At 47.2% G+C, this 24,031-nt stretch overlaps 1 protein-coding gene across 2 annotated transcripts in view; it reads right to left on the minus strand.

Annotated features, from left to right (window-relative positions):
• The window catches only part of LOC141072763 (ABC-type organic anion transporter ABCA8-like), a 313,983-nt gene that overhangs the window by 15,826 nt on the left and 274,126 nt on the right, over positions 1-24,031 (minus strand). For both annotated transcript variants that reach the window (XM_073559970.1, XM_073559969.1), the window contains exons 27-35: positions 22,713-22,772; positions 22,349-22,440; positions 21,663-21,756; positions 20,298-20,415; positions 20,069-20,160; positions 19,449-19,627; positions 10,495-10,570; positions 10,094-10,188; positions 9,878-9,997 (exon numbers count right to left, since the gene is read on the minus strand). In XM_073559970.1, coding sequence (XP_073416071.1) covers positions 9,878-9,997; positions 10,094-10,188; positions 10,495-10,570; positions 19,449-19,627; positions 20,069-20,160; positions 20,298-20,415; positions 21,663-21,756; positions 22,349-22,440; positions 22,713-22,772 — 926 coding nt within the window. The remainder of the gene's footprint in view (positions 1-9,877; positions 9,998-10,093; positions 10,189-10,494; positions 10,571-19,448; positions 19,628-20,068; positions 20,161-20,297; positions 20,416-21,662; positions 21,757-22,348; positions 22,441-22,712; positions 22,773-24,031) is intronic.

The following is a 24,031-nucleotide window of genomic DNA, read 5'->3' on the forward strand; positions in this document are numbered from 1 at the left end:
TCCTCTTCTTCCCCGCCGGTTCTCGCGCTGTTGCGCTGTCTAGCACTGTTATGCCTTAGACACAACATCTGGTGCTGCAACAGAGTTACGTCTATTGTGGATGATAAGATTGTTAACTCTTTGTTATCTTCCGTTTGGCAGGCCTTCAAAGTCTTCCTCCCCGACGCACAGCCATCGGGCCTACTGTGTCCTCCTTCCCTTTGGGACACGGTGGCCAATCACTTATGCCCTTAATCCACGCCTCAGCGACACCGGCTACCTGGCAGGTCTATGGTAAGGCATGGGAAGAATGGTGCTCGTTAATTAAAGGAAGACCAGTCGATACGTGTAATCGGGCAAGATGCGACGTGTTAGTAGAACTCTCACCTCAAGAGTAGAGGCGCATCAGGTACATTAGCGCAACGGCATTTATCATCAGGAATAGCCTTTTTCGTTCAGCTTTTGGGATGGGCAGACATAACTAAATATTTTTTCATCAAGCAAGCAGTTAAAGGCTGGAAAAGGCTTCAACCTAGTCACGAATGTCGTTGCCCCGTTTATCTAAGTCTGTTGCATGATATCGCAATCTCCAAAACGGTATGCAAGTCACAATACGAGTCAGCCCTAATATCTACAGCGTTTGAAATCGCATTCTTAGGGGCGCTACGCATTAGCGAACTGGTGCCGCAGTCAAAAACAGCTTCAGCAGGCGGGTTAATCAACGAAGATCTCGTCATATGTAGCGACGCTTTGCGCATTAGGGTGCGGAAATCCAAATGTGATCCCACCGGTAGAGGGACGTGGGTTTTGGTCAAGGTGTTAGATGGCCCATATGCACAGTAAAAATAGTCAGACGCTTTACGGTTATAAGACATGCAAGTAGATTCTTTCTCTCACACACCGACGGGTCCCCGCTTACTAAATATGAGTTTCACGTAATTTTTAAAAAATGTCTAGAGGCAGTCGGTGTAAACCCAAAGGAATACGGGACGCATTCCTTCAGAATAGGAGTGGCCACCGAGGTAGCTTGGGCCGATGTAGCGGAAGTCGAAGTACAGAGATTGGGTCGTTGGAAATCCGCATGTTTTGCAAGATACATAAGACCAGACCTGCTCTTACACATCTTGTCTTTTACAGGCGGCTGTAAGCCCACAGTTTGGGTATTGGGACATTCTTTTGTTTATTGGGCGTGCAAAAGAGCCAAAATACAAATATTGGGCGTGCAAAAGAGCCCCCACTCCACAAACTCGCTCACCCTCGCAGAAATCTCAAACACCTCAATTTACAATCGCTCTCCGAGTCCCTCCTCCCTCTTGCAGACATATTTTCACTTCATGACACAGATTCTGCGGTCACCTTTTATAACACTACAATAACAGCAGCACTTGATTCGGCCGCCCCCCTCACACATAGCAAAACTCGTACAAACAACAGGCATCCATGGCTGACCAGCCTCACCAAAGAACTGAGACGGGCTTCCAGGGTTGCTGAACGGAGATGGAAGAAATCCCGCTCTGCCGACCACATACAAGCAGTCCCTCACCAGCTTTAAGTCCACACTCACTGCTGCAAAACAAACTTATTTCTCATCTCTCATATCCTCCCTGTCTCACAATCCTAAACAGCTTTTCAACATTTTCAATTCTCTACTCTGTCCCCAAGCACCACCTTCTTCTCTTCTCATTACCGCTGAAGACTTTGCCTCCTTCTTTAAGCAGAAGATTGATACGATCAGAGAAAGCTTTGGCCCACAGCCCCAAATGCCATTCTTAGCTGCTCAGCCCTGTTCCTCCAAAACCAACTTCTCCACCATGACAGATCAGCTCTCCACCCTTCTATCAAGGTCACACCTCACCCCTTGCAAGCTTGACCCACTCCCGTCCCACCTCATCCCTAACCTCGTCCCATCTTCATGCCTACTCTAACACACCTCTTCAACCTCTCACTTACAAATGGTGTGTTCCCCTCATCCTTCAAACATGCCTCGATCACACCCATCCTCAAAAAGCCCTCCCTTGACCCATCCTCTGTGTCTAGCTATCGCCCAATATCTCTTCTCCCTTATGCCTCAAAACTACTGGAACAGCATATCCATCTTGAACTCTCCTGCTCCCTCTTTGATCGCTGTGATAAAACACTCCGGGATCGCCTTTGCTGGGGTCAAAGGTCACGTGCGTTCAGCATGAAACTCAGGCGCAGAGCTGGGATTCGGGTATAACTGACACTGGGTCAGGTTTATTAACGGTGAAAGGAATGCATAAAGGAAATAAAACATAAAACAAATCCTTGCTAGTCCGGCACTAACTAACAAGGTACACCCTAACTACCAACTGGCGGGCTTCTCCCATCCAGCCAAACCACAGTTACAGTGGGCACTGCTTTCACTCACGTGTGTCTCTCACACAGACAGGCTCTCTGTGTTCCCAGGTTGAGACACTCACACAACCGCCTGGCATCCTTTTATATCCGCCTCCCATTATTCATTAGTTACCAGGTGCAATACTGACCAGACTAGGCCACATAGGAAAAGTATCTGGGCGAGATATACCTGCCCTCATCCACTATTCCTACATGATTCTCACATATCCCCCCCTCTGCTCAGACCACTCCGGTCGAGCAATGACACCCGCCAAACAGTGCACTCGGGACAGGGCATCTGCATTCCCCATCTGTACCCCTGGGCGGTGCTCCACCGTAAAATTGTAGGCCTGCAGGGCAAGGAACCACCGGGTCACCCGGCTATTCCGTTCCGTGTTCAAGTGCATCCACTTGAGAGGGGCATGGTCAGTGATCAGCCTGAACTTTCGGCCCACCAGATAATATTTGAGGGCCTCTAGAGCCCACTTAATGGCTAGGCACTCTTTTTCTATGACTGCATACTTTTGCTCATGTTTGTTCAGCTTCCTGCTGAGATAGAGGACTGGGTGTTCCACTCCGTCCCTCACTTGTGACAGTATGGCCCCGATACCGGTATCAGAGGCATCCGTTTGTACCACAAACTCGCTGCAGAAGTCCAGAGTCACCAGTACTGGTTGAGAGCAAAGTGCCCGTTTTAGGCTATGGAAGGCTTCTTCAGCCGCTAAACTCCATTTAATCATGACGGAGTCTTTCCCTTTTGTAAGATCCGTCAGGGGGGTAGCGATGGCTGCAAAATTGGGTATGAACCGGCGATAATAGCCGGCGATCCCCAGAAAGGCTTGCACCTGCTTCTTGTTGACAGGTTGCGGCCAGTCCTGAACCGCCTGAATCTTATCGAACTGGGGTTTAACAATACCCCTCCCAATTACATACTCCAAATACCGGGCTTCTTCTAGCCCGATGTGACATTTCTTGGGGTTCGCAGTTAGACCTGCCTCCCACAGGTCGTCAATCACAGCTTGTACTTTCTGGAGATGAGTCTCCCAGTCCAAGCTGTAAATGACAATGTCATCCAAATAGGCCGAAGCGTACCGCCTATGTGGCCTCAGGACTCGATCCATCAGTCTCTGGAAGGTCGCCGGTGCCCCGTGCAGTCCAAACGGCATATACACATACTGAAATAAACCTTCCGGCGTAGCAAATGCCGTCTTTTCTCTGGCAGCCTCAGCCAGAGGGATCTGCCAATACCCCTTTGTTAGATCTAGGGTCGTAATATACCGGGCTTTTCCTAACCGATCTATTAACTCGTCGACCCGGGGCATAGGGTAGGCATCAAATTTTGAGACCGCATTCAGTTTCCTGAAGTCATTGCAGAACCGGATGGTGCCGTCCGGTTTAGGAATTAGCACAATCGGGCTGGACCAAGTACTGTGCGATTCCTCAATGACTCCTAACTCTAACATTGCCTTCACTTCTCGGGAAACGGTTTCACGGCGCTTCCGGGATTCGGTAGGGTTTTACGTGAACTGTGACACCAGGTTCCGTTACGATGTCATGTTTCATTAGTTTAGTCTGCCCGGGTTTTTCTGAGAAAACCTTTTGGTTGTGAAGTAGAAACTGCCTGACCTCAGTCTTTTGCCGCTCCGAGAGAGTCTCTGCAACCCGTACCTCCGATACGGTATGCGAGCAGACGGGACGGGCCAGCTCCGCTGACAAGGCAGACCGATCTTTCCAGGGTTTTATCAGATTTACATGATAAATCTGTTGAGGTTTCCGTTTACCTGCCTGGTATACTTTGTAGTTTACTTCACCAACTCTTTCCTTAATCTCGAAGGGGCCCTGCCACTTTGCCAGGAACTTACTGTCCACCGTGGGGACCAGGATCAACACCCTATCTCCGGGTGCAAACGTACGGATCTTGGCGCCCCTATCATAGATTCTTCTTTGGGCTCCTTGAACCTGCATCATGTGTTCTTTGATGATAGGCATAACAGCCGCAATACGGTCCTGCATTTGGGATACGTGATCTATCACCGTTTTAAACGGAGTGACCTGACCCTCCCAGGTTTCTTTTGCAACGTCTAACAGTCCGCGAGGACGTCGGGAGTACAATAACTCGAAAGGCGAGAATCCCGTGGAAGACTGGGGTACTTCCCTGATGGCAAAAAGCAAATACGGAAGTAAATAGTCCCAGTTCTTCCCATCCTTGTCTATCACCTTTCTCAGCATCTGCTTCAGAGTTTTATTGAACCGTTCGACCAACCCATCTGTTTGAGGGTGATACACGGATGTGCGTAACGGTTCGATTTGTAACAATCGGCAGAGCTCCTTCATTACCCTGGAAATAAAGGGGGTCCCCTGGTCGGTGAGTATCTGTTTTGGTATACCGACCCGACTAAACACATGCACCAGTTCCTTGGCAATCGTCTTGGTGGCCGTGTTACGCAAAGTGATGGCCTCCGGGTAACGAGTGGCATAATCCAAGATGACCAGGATATGTTGGTGTCCACGTGCAGACCGTGGAAGGGGCCCAACTAAATCCATCCCAATCCTCTCAAACGGGACCTCAATAATAGGTAGGGGTACCAAAGGGCTACAGAACCGGGGCTTAGGCGCAGAGGCTTGGCAGTCAGGACAAGACTCACAATATACACGAATATCGTGATGCATGCCTGGCCAAACAAAACAGTGTAATATTCTTTCGGTGGTTTTCTGGACTCCCAGGTGACCTCCCATCACATGTCCGTGGGCCAGGTCCAGCACCTGCCGCTGGTCGGGTTTTGGCACGACTAATAGTTGCACCGTGTCTTCCCCCTTTATCTCTATCTGATAGAGTAAATCATTCTCCAGAACCATGTAAGGATATGCCAGCCTAGAGCCAGGTTCTACGGGTACCCCATTTATCACTTTTACATTTGTCCTAGCCTGAGAAAGGGTAGGATCCTTTATTTGCTCTCTTTGGAAGTCATCTTTCTGAACTTCTAAATCCGGCAAACGGGGAGGTGGACGGCTGTCAGCCTCCTCCTCTTCCCCGGTCTCCTTCGTATCACCCGCCATGACTGAAAACGGGAACTGCAGGTCATTTCCAGCAGACTCTTCCCCCGAGTCTTCCGGGGAGACCTCTTCCAGGGGTTCGGGACCCACACGCGCCCTGGGAGAAGAACCATGTACACTATTACCCTGGGATATCAACTGATTCTCCCACAATTGCCAGAAGTGGGGAAAATCCCGGCCCAGGATAACATCATGCAATAACGCCGGGACGAGTCCCACTTTATGTTGCACAGACCCATAGGAAGTAGTAATGCATATGACCGTGGTGAGGTACGAACAGGTGTCTCCATGCACACACGTTACAGAAAATTTGTCTGATGGTCCAGTCGGGGCTGACACCAGACTGGCCTTCACCAGAGTCACCACACTTCCCAAGTCTAACAATGCCACCACATTTTTCCCATCAACAGTTAAATCACACAAGTGTTTCTCCACATCCTTTTGACAATCATTCACACTCACTACCCGTGCAACCATAGACATGCGGTTTTTAGAGTCTGTGACGTCGCACTGCATGGGTTCAGTAGTGAGCGGACAGTTCGCAACAATGTGTCCCATCTCTTGGCAGCGGAAACACCTAACGGCCCCTTGCTTAGACCATAGTTCGTCACTCTCGGCCTCGCAGTGTGGGCAGTCCCGTTTTCCTCCCCCACTGTCTTAGGGATTTTTCCTTCTCCCCTACTCCCTGGAACAGTCTTACCGGTTCCATGTGGAGATGATGAAGAACGAGGAGGGGTAGCGTCGTCTCAGAGTCCTTCCGCCACGGAGTAACGTTCAACCAGATCCACCAGTTGATCTGCCGTCGTAGGATTTCCATGGCTTACCCACTTCCTCAGGGCTGGTGGTAGAGCTCTCAGGTACTTGTCCATGACGACTCTCTGGATTATCTCTGGGGCTGTCAACACCTCGGGTTGTAGCCACTTCTTCGTCACGTGAATCAGGTCGAACATCTGTGACCGCGGTGGTTTATCCGGCTGATAAGTCCATTGATGCACTCTCTGTGCACGGACAGCGGTCGTCACTCCCAGCCGGGCCAAGATCTCGGCTTTCAGTTTGTCAAAGTCCTGCACAGCTTCAGGCTCTAAGTCATAATAAGCCTTTTGGGCCTCACCGGAAAGAAACGGGGCAATCAGGCCGGCCCATCGTGCCTTCAGCCATTTTTCTCGCACCGCCGTCCGTTCAAACGTGGTCAGGTATACCTCGACGTCATCTTCGGTCGTCATCTTCTGCCAGTACTGACTCACGTGAATCACTCTCGACTCGGCTTCCAGGTTAACCTCAGGTAAGCTTGCCAAGCGCTGCGCCACCTGCTGGAGAAGCGAACGATCGGTAACTGTCATGTCCACCAACTCCTTCAGCTGGGCCATCATCACACGATTAGCTTCTTGCTGGACGGCGGTGGACTGTACCAGCGCTTTCACCACGTTTTCCATGCTCATGCTTCCGCCCTCTTCCACTATTCCTACATGATTCTCACATACTTCTGCCCGCATTCTCCACCACAATGTGATAAAACACTCCGGGATTGCCTTTGCTGGGGTCAAAGGTCACGTGCGTTCAGCATGAAACTCAGGCGCAGAGCTGGGATTCGGGTATAACTGACACTGGGTCAGGTTTATTAACGGTGAAAGCAATGCATAAAGGAAATAAAACATAAAACAAATCCTTGCCTGTCCGGCACTAACTAACAAGGTACACCCTAACTACCAACTGGCGGGCTTCTCCCATCCAGCCAAACCACAGTTACAGTGGGCACTGCTTTCACTCACGTGTGTCTCTCACACAGACAGGCTCTCTGTGTTCCCAGGTTGAGACACTCACACAACCGCCTGGCATCCTTTTATATCCGCCTCCCATTATTCATTAGTTACCAAGTGCGATACTGACCAGACTAGGCCACATAGGAAAGGTATCTGGGCGAGATATACCTGCCCTCATCCACTATTCCTACATGATTCTCACACCGCTCACAATCGGGCTTCTGACTGCAGCGCTCAACTGAAACTGCCCTTACTAAAGTCACCAATGACCTACTAATCGTCAAGAGAAAGCGACACTACTCTGTCCTCCTTCTCCTGGACCTGTCTTCTGCCTTCGACACTGTGGACCATTCCCTCCTGCTACAGATTCTCTCTTATCTTGGCATCACAGGTTTGGCCCTATCCTGTATTTCATCATATCTAACAGACCGAACATTCAGTGTCTCCCTCTCCCACACCACCTCCTCACCTCGCCCCCTGTCTGTCGGTGTTTCTCAAGGCTCAGTTCTAGGACCCCTACTCTTCTCCATCTACACCTTCGGCCTGGGACAGCTCATAGAATCCCACGGGTTGCAGTATTATCTCTATGCCGATGACACGCAGATCTGCCTATCTGGTCCTGACCTCACCTCCTTACTTACCAAAATCCCACAATGTCTGTCTGCTATTTCAGCTTTCTTCTCTGCTCGCTTTCTAAAACTGAACATGGCCCAAACAGAATTCATAATCTTTCCCCCATCTCACTCTACCCCTCCACCAGACCTATCCATCAATGTGAATGGCTGCTCACTTTCCCCAGTCCTGCATGCTAGGTGCCTCGGGGTGTTCCTTGACTCTGCCCTCTCTTTCAAGCCACATATCCAAACCCTTGCCTCCTCCTGCCATCTCAAACTCAAAAATATTTCCCGGATCCCTGCATTCCTTGACCATGAAACCACAAAAACACTAGTGCACGCCCTTATCTCCAGCCTCGACTACTGCAACCTCCTACTCTCTGGTCTCCCCTCTAGCACTCTGGCACCACTCCAATCCATCCTGCACTCTGCTGCCTGACTAATCCACCTGTCTCCCCATTATTCCCCAGCCTCTCCTCTCTGCCAAGCCCTTCATTGGCTTCCTAGCGTCTAGAGGCTCCAGTTCAAAACCCTAACTATGACATACAAAGCCATCCACAACCTGTCTCCTCCATACATCTGTGACATGGTCTCCCGGTACTCACCCACACGCAACCTTCGATCCTCTCAAGATCTCCTTCTCTACTCCCCTCTTATCTCTTCTTCCCACAACCTCATACAAGACTTCTCCCGTACCTCCCCCATACTCTGGAACTCTCTACCCCAACACACCAGATTCTCGCCTACCGTGGAAACCTTCAAAAAGAACCTGAAGACCAACCTCTTCCAACAAGCCTACAGCCTGCAATGATGCTCAGTCTACTGAACCGTCGCACGACCAGCATTACCCTTTCCTAGTGTATCCTCACCCATCCCCTGTAGACTGTGAGCCCTTGCGGGCAGGGTCCTCTCTCCTTCTGTACTTGTGTGTGTCTTGTATTGCTCATGTTTATTGTACTTGTCTATATTTGCCCCTTTTCACATGTAAAGCTCCATGGAATAAATGGCGCTATAAAAATGTATAATAATAATAATAAAAATAATAAAATATGCCACGGTTGGAAACATTTTTTACTTCCCTTTAACTGGAACTCAACTGGAGAGGCATCAAAGGGCTCCGGTGGCGTCAGATCTTCCCGGAGATGGTCAAAATTGCTAAGACGGCCAAAGGGCAGGTGATGTTGGTATTACACGTGCTGGTGTGGTTGGAGATAATACCACGTGCGGTCTGGCATGGAGCTAAAGACCCCAAAGCCATTGACAAATCAAAGAAAAAGATCAACACGAAGATGGCAAAATTTGTCAGAGAAAACTATGGCATCGTGGTTTGCCACCACGACCTTGAAAAAGACAACTCAGATTTACTGAGGCTGGACGGCATTCATCACACGGATATCGGACTTCATATATTTTTAACTAATTTGCAGGATGGCGTTGAACAGGCCCTAATGATGTTGTGTGGGGATTGGAGTCCTGTGTAGGTCATACACATGATCCTCCGTGGCGGTAGTGTAGAGGGGGACAAAGGTTGGTGACCTCTCATCAGCTTCCTTGCCCAGCGGTCAGTGACGGGGCCTTCAGCGATGAGTCCGTTGCAATTTTGTACTTGCCTCTCTCTGCTTATAAATTTAATAAACTGTGACCGACCTGTTCAACCCATCCATGCCTATCAGTGTTTTTGTTATTACGGGATTGCTGGGAGGCGGGAAGGCACTGTTTTACGTCACACGGGTCTCTGCAGTCATGACCAAGAAATAGCAAAGGAAAAAAAGTGAACTGCTTAGACGTTCGAAGAATTTATAAATAAACTGCAGGACTTCTGCAGACCTACGTGTCTCCATAGTAGCAGACTATAAGCAATCTTTGTGTAGTCTGACCCTGCAGTCATATCTTTTCCATATTTCCACTACTTCTTGCTAATGTACCTAATGGATGTTGGCAAGAAGTAAGGGACAAATGATCTGACTACACACAATTGTAGTCTGTTTCCATGACAACACATAGATGTTGTAGACACAAGGCATTTTTTTTATTTAAATACTTTGGAAAATAAATGTGGATGGACATAACCTGCACTAATCTCCATTATCAAGCTTTCAGCTTCTGATTTACCTGAGTTTTCCAGAAATAATAATGGCGACCCGGTCGCACACAGCCTCTGCCTCCTCCATGTAGTGGGTAGTCAATATTGCCCCACGCTCCTTGTTTTTGAAAGCCGCTCTGATGGCTCTCCTTAGTGTAAGAAGAAAGGTAAACGCTAATGACGTGGAGCTGTTAGGTGTTGAGTTGGGATTGTCAGATTTTTAGTTTTTTTGCCTCCTTTCTTACCAGAGACGCTGTTGACCTCTGGGGTCCAGCCCTGTAGAGGGTTCGTCCAGGAGAACGATGGTGGGATTACCCAGCATGCTAATAGCAAAACACACCTGAAATGGAAAGCAACAGATCTCATGGTACCTCAGAACTAAAATTCATTGAAATATCTTGGCTTAAATGAGTCCAGGTGGCGGTCCTAATCAATGAATGACAGATCACATAAGGCATGAGACAGCCCTCTGGACTCTTCTAAGTCCAGACTTTTGCAGCTGCTCTTGCGACAGATCCAGGATCCCCACACTGCTGCTAAAAAAAGTGCTGCCTTTTGTATTTTTTGTGTGTGAGATTTTCTCCCTCTGATCTGATAATACCTGTGTGAACACAAAACTGGGATTTCTGACCTAAGCGGTGCTCACCTTTCTGCACACTCCAGCCGATAACTTCTTGGCTGCTTTTCCCATCTGGTCTTTCAGATCCAAAGCATCGGAAACACTGAGACATCAGAAGCAGAAAGTGAAATTTAGTAAAAAGTTCCTGCAACTTTCTCACATACTTTGTGTTTCTGTTCCTCACTGTGATCGAGACCTCTTCTGCCTGTCTGTGAATAATAATAATAATCTGTATTTGCATAGCGCCAACATATTCCACAGTGCTTTACAGTTTAACAGTTTCAAAACACAAGTCATAAGTAACAGTGTGAATGGAAAGAGGCTGAAAGTTCCTCCTGATTTTAAGATGGATTTTCGTTTAAACTCCTTGACACATATAGACGTAACATTACTTCCTCATGAGGGGGTGCGCTGCCATCATTATATGGCGATGGGCTACCATGGCAAGTGGGACACTACGATTCTGTACCATATTGGGCCCAGTGTTAGATCAAGTGATCAAACAATGGCAACCAACAGGCTGCAATACAGATACACAATACAGATACAGAGAGACTGGAAAAGTCACAGAAAGGTAAAGAAGTGGACATCCTTTGGCACATCTCACACTGATGACCGCTTCCTTGTGAACAATGCCCTTCAAAATCGGGTGCGGAGTGCCACACAACTGCAGGTACATTTAAGGGAGGTGAGAGGCACCCAAGTGTCATGTGAGACCATTTGAAACCATTTACATTCCGTGGTCTGCGTGCTAGACGACCTACAAGGGTACCTGACCACACCACCAGGCACAGGTATCATCGTCTTGCATGGGCCAGGAAGCAGGTACACGGACGAGGGACCTCAGTGCTGTTCACTGATAAAAGCAGATTCACGCTTAGCAGAAATGGCTGGATACGTCAAGGAAAGCCAGAGGTGTATCCATACTTCCTGGCATCCGGGGCAAGAATTCGGTTCCCCCCCCCTCCCCAGTACATATGCGATTCGCACACTTAGTCATGTACCAACGAGCTGCTCTCCCTAATGATCTCAATGTTAAGTGAAAAACTGAGAGAAGCAGGAAGAGAAGCTCGTTGTCACAGGACATAAGTATGAAAATCGCACATGAGTGAAGTGTCCATGTGATGTCTACTGGAACCTGCAGAGCCGAATCCTGACATTGCAGGCTTCTGAATTCTCACAACGAATGCAGAGCACACTTTTAGGATTCTCCCCTACCGGTGGCAAGAGTACACAGTCATGTCAGCACAAGTATGTGATTTATATACTTCTGGCCACATTCCGACTAGACGTGCCCGGCCTCGCTCCGTTCATTTTCACTGAGTGAGGCCACACATGTCTAGTCAGCATGTGACCGCATGTATGTAAATTATTGGTACGAGAGAATCCTAACAGCGTTCAGTGAGCACTATGAGAATTCAGAAGTCTGCAGTCACATAGAATGACAGCAGACTCAGCACAAACCTGGACAAGTTCTTTAATGTTTCTAACATAAATAAAAACATGAGAATTGGTCAGTATCACAAATAATATTTACATCCAGGTACCTTATAGATGACGTCGTCTCTGGCGTCGTTCTACTTCTTTTCTTCTTGTCCAGACCCCATGGTGAGTTTTCTCATCCACATCTCGTCTCTGCAGACTTCCATCTTCTCCAGTCTTCTGCAGCAAATCTCCACACGATGCCCCTAAATATAGAATTGTCATTATAATGCTCCTGAATAAAAATATCTGCAATATACTGTCACCTCAAGCTATTTCCCTCCCCCCTCATACTGTCTCCTCTAACATCCCACCTGTTCACCATACTGTCTCCTCATATATTTACCCCCTCACTCTCTATACTGTCTGCTCACACACATACCCCTGACTCCCCATACTGTGTCTGCACACATCCCATCACCCTCATTCCCCATACTGTGTCCACATAGATTTTTCTCATCGCTACTAATACTGTGCCCACATACATTTACCCGTTTGGCTCCCCATACTATCTGCACACATCCCCCCACTCACCATACTGTGTCTGCACCCATCCCCCATACTATTTCCTCATACATACACTCTTCATTTGTGTCCTTAAATCTCCCCACACACATATTCTCCAAATCCTCCCACACACATTAAATCCCCCCACACACAAAGTATCCCCCATCCCCACTCCAAATCTCCCAACACACATAAAGTATACCCCCCATCCCCACTCCAAATCCCCACACACATTAAATAACCTCCAATCTCCACTCTAAATCTCCCCACACATTAAATAACCCCCACCTCCACTCCAAATCTCCCCACACAAAGTATCCCCCATCCCCACTCCAAATCCTCCCACACATAAAGTATCCCCCATCCCCACTCCAAATCCTCCCACACATTAAATATCCCTACTCCAAATCCCCCCACACATTATGTTCCCCCATCTCCACTCAAAATCCCCCCACACATTATGTTCCCTTATCCCCACTAATCCCTATAATATCCTCAGGTTTCTGCCCCCATAATGTCCTCAGGTTTCTGCCCTCATAATGTCCTCAGGTTTCTGCCCCCAATCCCCCATAATGTCCTCAGGTTTCTCCACCATCCACATCACATGAATATGTCTGCACCCTGGCCTTGCTCCTCACACACTGTCCTCATCAATTTACTCCCCCTGCTCTCTCCCTATCCATGTGTCTGCAGCCATTGCATCCCCTGATCTCACACATTCCATTGCACTGCCTCCATATTGCGTCTCTCCCCGACTCCAACCATCCCTTTCTAGCCCCCAGAGCATGTCCTAATTTCCACCAATAATCTTATTCGGTGTCTTCAGCTCCATTAGCCGTCTGGAGCACTTACCACCAACCGCAATGCTGCCTCATTGCCTGAGTCTTCGCCTCTGAAGAGCCGGCCGGCGTGTGACAGCAGCATGATCATGTGACCTGATCATGCTGCTGGCACTTCATTGATGCGGAAGTGCTGGCGGCGGTGAGGCGGCTTATCAACAAGTGAGTGAGTCACGTGTATGCACTAGCGTCTGAAGACGCTAGTAGTACACCGATGCACAGCATTTTCTCTGAGCCGGCTGACAGTTTGACAGTCGGCTCAGAGAAAGGGAGAATCTCAGTGTGGGGGCAGCAGAATGCCGCCGACGGGGAGCCTCCTCCTTGGACCGCCGCATCAGGCAGCCCAATGGCGCCCCCCTGTCGGCTGCCCCCCCCGGATATGCCTCTGAGGAAAGCCCTATACATCAGCCACTGTTGTCACCAGATGAGACTTTGGTGGTGGTGTTAGATTGTGGGCAGGTGAGTCTAGTCAATACAAAACTGCCCGACACTTTGTGAATATTACAGTGACAACCCCTACTACTTGAATAACATCAATTACCCAGTCATCGTCCATCTGCCATGAACAGCACAGGCCTAATTTCATCTTCACGAACAACAATTCTCCAGCTCATTGAGGTCACATCCTTACAGAACGGATGCTGGAGTCTGAGGTACCTCAAATGGAGTGGCCTTCACTTTCTAGACCTGAATCCCATAGAAAACCTATGGAACTAGCTGAGACTTGTAACTCTGTACCCCAGAACCTCAATGGCCTGAGGGCCACCCTTCAAGAAGAGTGGGATGCCTCAGCAGACAATAACTTGACTTGTGAACAGCAAGCTGTAAAGCTGCAATTGATGCTCAAGGCCACATGATAAGTTATGGAGACATTGCCATTTTTTGTTGGGGTATACCCACTACTGTTGTTGGCTTTGGCCTGAATAAATTGTCTGAGATGAGGAAATCACCATTGCATGCTTTTACTTAAATGCTTTACTTTCATGCTAAAATATCACTGTAGTGTCAACTTGTTATGTTTTCCATAAACGTCACCAGAAACCCAAATATCCCTTTAATAATAACTTTTTGTCGAGAGGTGTATAATTTTTATCGTGGGTACACTTCAACTGTTAAAGACAGAATCTAAAAATAAAATCCAGAAAATCACATTGTAAGATTTTGAAATAATTAAATTGCTTTTATTGCATTAAATAAGTATTTGATCACCTACCAACCAGCAAGAATTCTGGCTCTCACAGACCTCCGTTTTTCTTTAAGAATCTCTCCTACTCTGTACTCGTTACCAGTATTAATTGCACCTATTGGAACTTGTTATCTGTATAAAAGACAAAATTGTAGACCTGCACAAAGCTGGGTTGGCTACAGGATAATAGGCAAGCAGCTTGGTGAGAAGGCAACAACTGTTGGTACAATTATTAGAAGATTGAAAAAACACAAGATGATTGTCAATCTTCCTTGGTCTGGGGCTCCATGCAAAATCTCGCCTTGTGGGGTAAGGATGATTTTAAGAGAGGTCAGGAATCGGCGTGGAACTACATTGGTGGACCTGGTCAATAGCCCGAATAGAGCTGGGACCACATTCTCAAACATTACCATTAGTAACACACTACGCCACCATGGATTAAAATCCTGCAGGGCACGCAAGGTCCCCCTGCTCACACCAGCACATGTCCAGGCTCGTTTGAAGTTTGCCAATGACTATCTGGATGATCCAGAGGAGGCATTTGAGAATGTCATGTGGTCCGATAAGACCAAAATGCAGCTTTTTGCAATCAACTCCACTCGTTGTGCTTGGAGGAAGAAGGATGAGTACAACCCCAAAAACTATCCCTACCATGAAGCATGGTGGGGAAACATCATACTTTGGGGATGCTTTTCTGCAAAGATGACAGGATGGCTGTACCGTGTTGAAGCGAAGATGGATCGGGGTCTTAGATAGTGAGATTTTGGCCAACAACCTCTTTCCCTCAGTAAGAGCATTGAAGATGGGTCATGGATTTGGTCTTCCAGCATGACAATGAGCCGAAACACACAGCCAGCACAACTAAGAAGTAGCTCTGTAAGAAGCATTTCAAGGTCCAGGAGTGGCCTAGCAAGTCTCCAGGCATGAACCCAATAGAAAATCTTTGGAAGGAGCTGAAACTCAATGTTGCCCAGTGACGGCCCTGAAAACTGATAGATTTGGAGAAGATCTGTATGGAGGAGTGGGCAAAAAACCATGCTGCAGTGTGCTCAAACTTGGTCAAGAACTACAGGAAATGTCTGACCTCTGTAATTGCAAACAAAGGTTTCTGTGCCAAATATTAAGTTCTGTTTTTCTATTGAATTAAATAATAATAATAATCTTTATTTATATAGCGCCAACATATTCCGTAGCGCTTTACAGTTTAGCAGTTTCAAAACACAAGTCATAAGTAACAACGTTAACAATACAATAATTAAAACAAAATAAGACGAAATAAGATGACCCTGATCGTGAGAGCTTACAATCTACAATGAGGTGGGGGAAATACAGAGTACAGGGGTGTATTTACAATGGTGTATTTATAATGATGGTCCAGCCATCTTGAGGGAGTGAAAGATGGATGGAGATAGTGAATGGGCTACACACGCACCCTTACACATAGAATGACTTTGATTAGTGAACGTGATAAGCCGCTCTGAACAAATGTGTTTTGAGGGAGCGCCTAAAACTGTGCAAATTGTGGTTAGTCCTAATTTCTTGGGGTAGAGCATTCCAGAGGATAGAAGCAGCACGGGAGAAGTCTTGGAGTCAGGAGTGGGAGGTACGGATTAGTGCAGAGGTTAGTCGAAAGTCGTTTGCAGAGCGCAGCGATCGACTAGGCCGACAGACAGAAATGAGGGAGGAGATGTAGGGAGGTGCCGCACCGTGGAGAGCTTTGTGGGTGAGAACAAGTACTTTGAATTGGATCCTATAATGAATGGGCAGCCAGTGTAAAGACTGACGAAGAGTGGACACGTCCGAGTACCGATTAGCCAGATGGACAACCCTGGCTGCTGCATTAAGTATGGACTGGAGAGGGGATAGTCGAGTGACGGGGAGGCCAATTAATAGAGCGTTGCAGTATTCCAGCCGGGAGTGGATCAATGCTACAGTGAGGGTTTTTGTCGTTTCCATGGTGAGAAAAGGGCGGATTCTAGAGATGTTTTTTAGGTGTAAGCGGCAAGAGCGGGCAAGAGATTGTATATGGGATGTGAAGGAGAGATTGGTGTTAAACATAACACCCAGACAGCGCGCCTGCTGCTGGGGTGTTATTGTGGTGCCACTCACGGAGAGGGAAATGTCAGATTTAGGGAGGTTAGTAGACGGCGGGAGCAGAAGAAATTCAGTTTTGGAGAAGTTGAGTTTCAGATAGAGAGTGGACATGATATTGGAGACTGCGGACAGACAGTCACTGGCGTTCTGTAGTACAGAGGGGGTAAGGTCGGGGAATGACGTGTATAGTTGTGTGTCATCAGCATAAAGATGGTACTGAAAGCCAAATCTGCTGATGGTCTGTCCAATTGGGGCTGTGTAGAGAGAGAAGAGAAGGGGGCCAAGGACTGAGCCCTGAGGTACCCCGACAGCAAGAGGAAGAGGAGATGAAGTGGAGCCAGAGAACAAAACACTGAAGGAGCAGTCAGAGAGATAGGAAAAGAACCAGGAGAGAGCAGTGTCCTTAATGCCTAGTGACTGGAGCCTAGAGAGTAGGAGATGGTGGTCAACAGTATCGAAAGCTGCAGATAGGTCAAGAAGAATGAGCAGAGAGTGGTTACCATTATGTTTTGCTGTCAGAAGGTCATTGGTTACTTTGATGAGTGCAGTTTCAGTCGAATGTAGGAGGCGGAAGCCGGACTGTGAAGGGTCTAAAAGGGAGTGAGTAGAGAGGTAACGGGTAAGTCGGGAGTAGACAAGGTGCTCCAAAAGTTTAGAGATGAAGGGGAGATTGGAGACTGGTCTGTAGTTGTTTGTGCAGGATGGGTCGAGAGCGGGTTTCTTTAGTAATGGAGTAACAATGGCATGTTTGAAGGAGGATGGGAAAATGCCCGGGGAGAGATTGAAGATTGTAGTTAGGCGGGTTGTGACGACTGGAGAGAGAGACTGGAGGAGGGAATGGGGTCGGTAGTGCATGTAGTCGGACGAGAAGAAGAGAGGAGTCTGGAGACTTCTTCTTCTGTGATGGGATCAAACGTGGAAAGTGAGCCAGGGGAGATGCAGGAAGGGATAGGAGTCACAGCACTTGGGGGTTGGGAGCAGATTTCCTGATGGATATTATCTATTTTTTCTGTAAAGTGGGAGGCCAGGTCATCAGCACAAATGTCTGTGATAGGGGCTTGTGCTTTTGGCCTGAGGAGGGAGTGAAAAGTGTCAAAAAGTTTCTTGGGGTTGTTGGCTAGTGAGGAGATCAGGGTGATGAAGTAGGTCTGTTTGGCGAGGTAAAGGGCAGCGTTATAGGTTTTTAACATAAATTTGAAGTGGATGAAGTCTTCTGGTGTGCGGGTTTTTCTCCATAGGCGTTCAGCACTCCTAGAGCATCGCTGGAGAAGTTTAGTTTGCGATGTGAGCCATTGCTGTTTTACTCTGTGCTTGGAGGTTCTGAGGGTGAGGGGGAGCTACTTTGCCAAGGGTGCTTCTAAGAGTGTCATTGTAGTGATGAACAGCCAGATTAGGACAGGAAGAAGAGGAGATTGGGGACAGTGATGAGTGTAGGGAGTCTGAAAGTGTCTGAGGGTTAATGGCTTGTAGATTTCTGACTATGTGGTAGGTAGGAGTGAGCTGGGCTGGGTGAGGATTTGTGAGCGTGAAGGAGAGAATGTTGTGGTCAGAGAGTGGAAGCAGTGAGTTATTTAGGTGGGAGATTGAGCAGAGCCGGACAAAGACCAGATCAAGGGTGTTACCGTCCTTGAGTGTCTCAGATGTTGAAAGCTGCGAGAGGCCTAGAGAGGTGGTTAGTGATAGAAGCTGGGATGCAGATGTGGAAGTAGGGCTGTTAATGGGGATGTTGAAGTCTCCCAGGATAAGGGTTGCAAGTTCTGAGGACATGAAGTGCGGCAGCCAGGCTGAAAAGTGGTCAAGGAAGTGGGTGGGTGAGCCTGGGGGCCGGTATATGACCGCTACTCTGAGGGAGAGGGGACGGAAGAGCCTGATGGTGTGGACCTCAAAAGAAGGGAATGAGAGCGATGGAACTGGAGGGATGACCTGGAAAGTGCATTGTGGGGACAGGAGTATGCCGACTCCACCACCAGGTCTGTTTGTGGGTCTCGGGGAGTGGGAGAATGGTAAGCCACCATAGGAAATGGCAGCAGGAGAGGCAGTGTCAGAATCCTGGTTTCAGTGAGGGCCAACAGATTAAGAGAGTTGTTCTCTTAATACTTATATTACTTATTACTTAATACTTATTTCATGCAACAAAATGCTAAGTAATTATGTAAAAATCATACAGGGTGATTTTCTGGATATTTTTTGAGATTCTGTCTCACAGTTGAAGGGTATCTGCGCTTAAAATCACAGCCCTCTCCATTCTTTGTAGGTGGAAAACATGCAAATTCGGAAGTCTATGAAATACTTATGCACAGTGTATGAAATACTTATGCTTGTACACAGGTTGCAACAACGATATGTCCTCCCCTACTGTAATAGTACCGATCCGGGGAATCATGTTACTGCACAAGGAGAACAGTGAAAACAAACCCTTAAAAGCAATGGCAGAATTGCATGTTTTGCACCATTTTGCAGCACTTGGATTTTTATTCACCCATTTCCTGCTACTTTATATGATAAAGTAAATGGTGTCATTTAAAACTACTGCTCCTCCGGCAAAAGAACAAGCCTAATACGGCTATGTCAATAGAAAAATATAAAAGTTATAACTCTTGGAAGAATGAGAGAGAAAAAAATCAAAGTGCCAAAAATGAAAAATACCCAGTACTGAAAGGTTAGAAAAACAGTCCTTAGGACCATGCAGCCTGGGGGACACAGCCTGTGAATCCCACTAGTTACATGCTACTGTGACATACTGACCTCTAGTGGCCACTTCATATATGTGCAAGCATGGAGAATGCCAAGATTACAGAATACACAGTACATTTTTGCTGCCATGTAATGTGCATGCTACCCTTCATATAGGACGCATGATGGCCATTGCTTACCGTCTAATCGCCACATCTGCGTCTTCCTTCCTCAGACCCTTCACAGCGGCATAAATCTCGAGATGTTCCCGTACGGTCAAGCTCGGCCACAAGGGGCTCATCTGAGGACAATAGCCAAGGAACCCAGTGGACTCATCTGTCTTATGGGACACGGGAGATCCGACACCGCACAGCTCTACCTGTAAATAATGATGGATTACTGTACAGCGATGGCGGGCATTGTGTCCATTCTGCACTCCCGCCAATGCAGCTCCTCATCCAATCCTTCCTGTGGCTTTGGTGCTTTCTTTTCCCAGGTGTCACGATGGATGTTCTCTTCAGGATCTTAAGTGTAGCCGGCATCAACTAGTTCTTGAGTGATGTGACACGGCAATATTCATAACTAGTGATGAGCGCAAGACCTCGTTACTCGAGTTTGCACAGGGTGCCCGGGTACGCACCGAGTGTCGCGAGTGCTGGAGTGACATGTTCGAGTCTACCCGGCCGCATGTTTAGTGGCTGTTAGACAACCACAAAACATGCGGGGATTACCTGACAAACACGGACATATGAGTGGGGTCCAGCACAAATCCCTGCTTGTTTGTAGTTTATCAACCTCTCCGGACCTTGAGGATACTCACATTTCCTGCAGTTGGTTCCTCCTCGCCCGCCAGCACGTACACAGATGTGGTTTTCCCTGCTCCATTGGGTCCTAATAGACCAAGCACCTCACCTTTACATACAAAGACAAGGGGACAATCACTCAGATCATCCTGCACATCAGTCATGGAGGGTAACTTTGCCTTTGGATAATGGAACTATAAAATATTACATTTCAGCAAAAATGTAAAAATAATCATTGAAACAAACCTTTTTTGACGTGAAATGAAATGTCTCTCATTGCTACTTTGGTCTTTTTCCGGAGCCGGGAGCAGCCCCTCCTGACCAAATATTCTTTGCGCAGGTTGTCGACAGTAATCACTGGCTTCTAAAAAGAGAAAAAAGTAAAAAAATCATTTCTAGGGCCGGTAATTCCGTTCTAGATACTATTTGCCGATAGTGTGTGTGTTATGATTCGGTCACCGAGGAGGATTACGGGTAATTAGCTAAGCAACCCGGAAACCAGAAAGGTTGGCAACTTAGCGAATTGCAGACCCCTAAACCTAACAACACAACTAGCATTAGCCGTGTAACATGCCTACGATGCCCTAGACGCCTCGGCACAGCCAAAGACTTAAATAAGCCTAAAGCAAGAAAGGGGAAAGGAACTGCCCCGGAGTAGAGCCCAAAAGAAATAGATAGCCCCCAAACATATATTGTCGGTGAGACAAGATGAGGCACAAACGCAGGCAGAAAATAGAGTGAGCAAATGATGGGGCCCAAACTGTCTAGATAGGACAGGACAGAAAATATACTGTCTGCAATCACGCAAAAACCCTAAAAAATCCAACACGTCTGATATACAAAAACACTGAGGCCACACGACCTCTCCCCCGCTAGATCAGCATTCTGGTGTGAACTGGAAGCAAAGCAAAAGATACTAATATAACAGGGGATTAGCAATACTGAACAGAATGACATAAGCTGTGACAAGTTGAGCATGGACATGCTGCTCAAGGAGTTTGGAAGCAAACGGGAGCAGTGATATGGGGCGATAGCTGGGCATAGTAGTTGGGTCAAGGTTTGTTTTTTTGAGGATGAATGTGATGGTGGCATGTTTGAAGGCAGAGGGGAAGGTACCAGAAGATAGCGATCGGTTGAAGAGATGGGATAGGGCTGGGATGAGCGTGTTAGTGAGGTTGGGAAGCAGGTGGGAAGGGATGGGGTTGAGTGCACAGGTGGTGCGGTGAGATTTGGAAAGGATCCATCATTCACATTAGCTGATGTCACAGCTCACCTCCTCCTCCTGTACAATGACTGATAACACCTCTGTATACATAGAGTGACTGCAAATTTTAGTCATAAACCTGGACAACCCCTTGAAGTAATTCACAGATGACGCATTATCTTTAAAGAGTAGCCACATCCAATAAGAGGCACAGGAGAGGTAGTTTAGCTCCTTCCGGAAAGTACATATTTGCATTATTTCCCCTGTATGACTCCTCAGGGACACCCAGTCTCCACTCTCACACACAACCCTTTCTCTAAAGAGGTGCAATCTCGCAAATCAGCTGATCACTGAGTTCAACTCCTGGAACCCAGCAACCACAAGGTCTGCAGTCTATGAATGATTACCTCTTCTGCACATCTGGAAGCCAACATAGTGTCATCCTCAGGTTCTTCCAGCGCCTCGGGGTTTTCCTTCACTTTGATTTTCTGCCTGTAGGTTCTAGAATGACAGGAAGAAATCATTTTGCAGAATGATGTGATGAAAGACTGGGGTACTGTTATTTTTATTAATCTCACCAACTGACTGTATCCTCTGATCACATATTTGTCCAAAACTACAGATGTAGCAGAGCAGAGGGTGTCACTGAACAGTTTCTTGCATGCTAGTTAACCAGTTTAATACCGGTTCATTATCCCCCATTCATTTATTTTACGCATTGTGCTCCAGATAAGATCATAATACACCTTTAGGGAGCATTATAAAATTAAAAAAAAATGTTATTTGATTTCCCCTATAACTGGGGCTGATATATTAGCCCCGGTTACAGGACAAATTCAGCCTCCTGATGAAGACTGCAGAGCTGATCTACTTCTGTTTGGATCCAGCAGCTCCTGTTCCTTCCCGGCTCCCAGAAAACACATGATGCACAAAAATTTGGCAACTTCTATATGCCTGTTTTCTGCCATAAAATCAAGAATGATGTATTAACCCCATGATGTTCTTACAGTGACTCTGCTTCATCTGTTCTGTCCTGACCTCACTCATGGGTAATGATATCTGAATCATCTGGAAAATAAGAATTGCACAAAACCTGAAAATTGGATCTCTCCTGATGGTTTTCTTCCCGAAGAACCATTCCAGGCCCCACAGAATCCCGAAGAATAAGATGATATGAATCAAAGGCTGGAAGTGGGAGACAAAGGTGGAGATGTCAATGGAATGATGTAGAAAGCACAAGAACATGGTGAGAACATGCAAGATTCGTGTCCGGTTGGTGCTACTGGTGGTTCCGCACTTGGAAAAACTTCATGGATTCAGAGCAGTCTTCAAGAAAGGAAACATCTGGATTTACCATTGCCCTGTTCTCCCTTGAAGCATGAGGCTGCAGCAGTTGGGTATTGGTATTTTACCAGGACGCCCCCGTGTATAATGTTGATAGTAAGAAGCATACTCACCATTAAGGCAATGTAGCCATCGACTGCAAAGTCTGAATCAGGATTGAGATCGTAAAATATCTGGAGCGAAATAAAAAAAATTCACAGTATAGCTAACATGGATATGTGCATGGGAAGCAAAGGGTTACAGCTTTTACCATTGCGTGCATGCCAAAAAGGACTTTTCCATCATATTAACAATCAGCACCCAGCGAACCCAGGCAAGTGCGAAGGTGCAATGCACCCCTCAGTTCAGTTTTAGCGTATGTGTGTAACGGGGGTCCGGGTGCCAACTGTGACGAGGGGCTTTAACTCTTCAGCACCCGGGTGCCCCGATACTACAACTTTGGAGTGTGTCTTGGTGTTGATGTGGCATGTGTGCAATTCTTCACCCACCTGCGGGACCGGAGCCTGATCAGGATACAGTGTCCCATGGAGATCCGAGCACAAACAAATATCCGCAGAATCCTTTTTCTTTAAGGTTTTATTTGAAACAGGTCCTATCAGCACAGTTACAGTCCTTCCACTCCAGTAAAACGTAAACATGACATCTTCTGTACAATCCCTGGTCTGGCCCTGCCACTTCTTGTCCTGCACGTTCTCTGAGCCCAAGGCCTGCAGAATCCTCCTGTCAGCAGTCACTGGACGCTCCCCGTCTACATTGCCCATATTTGGCAAAAGAACCAAACTGCCGTTCGCAGCCTCAACTGGGCCTTAGGTCCCTGACAGCTCCAGACAGTGTCCCCAGACTCCAACCCGAGATCCTCTTCCTGGCCTCTTGCAGAGAGTGCTAACCAGAAGCCAAACTTCAAACTTTCTTCAGACTACTGTACCGTGTCTTGCCTGTTCTCACACTCCACTGCGACTGTAACTCCAGCCTGCACTGCTGTTCGCTGCTCTCACACACTCTAACTTTTCTAGAACAATTCTTTCTCCTCTGGGTAACTCCTCCCACCAACAATCCCATTGGTACAGCTACTTAACTGTTTCTATTCTGGCTAAAACCAGCTAACTATTGCTATCCTATCTAGCCTCTAATCTCCCTAACTCTACAGTACCCCCTAGTGTCCTAACAACATATCTATGCTGTCCTTACCTTACTTTAGCATTACAATAACACATTATATATATATATATATATATATATATATATATATATATATATATATATATACAGCAATTAAAGGGGAAGGCACAAAGCACATACAGCACCCCCTTTACATGTGCACACAACATTTGGCAGATTCCGCCTGGAAACAGCACACAGCAATGTAAAATTGGGGTTGCTGTGCACATGGTCAGTCTTTTGTACTTTTAGCCTCTTCAGGGTTTGGAAACCA

The sequence above is a fragment of the Dendrobates tinctorius genome, unplaced genomic scaffold (genome assembly GCF_039654945.1).
Source record: "Dendrobates tinctorius isolate UK_male_01 unplaced genomic scaffold, ASM3965494v1 ptg000014l, whole genome shotgun sequence".
Lineage (NCBI taxonomy): Eukaryota > Metazoa > Chordata > Amphibia > Anura > Dendrobatidae > Dendrobates > Dendrobates tinctorius.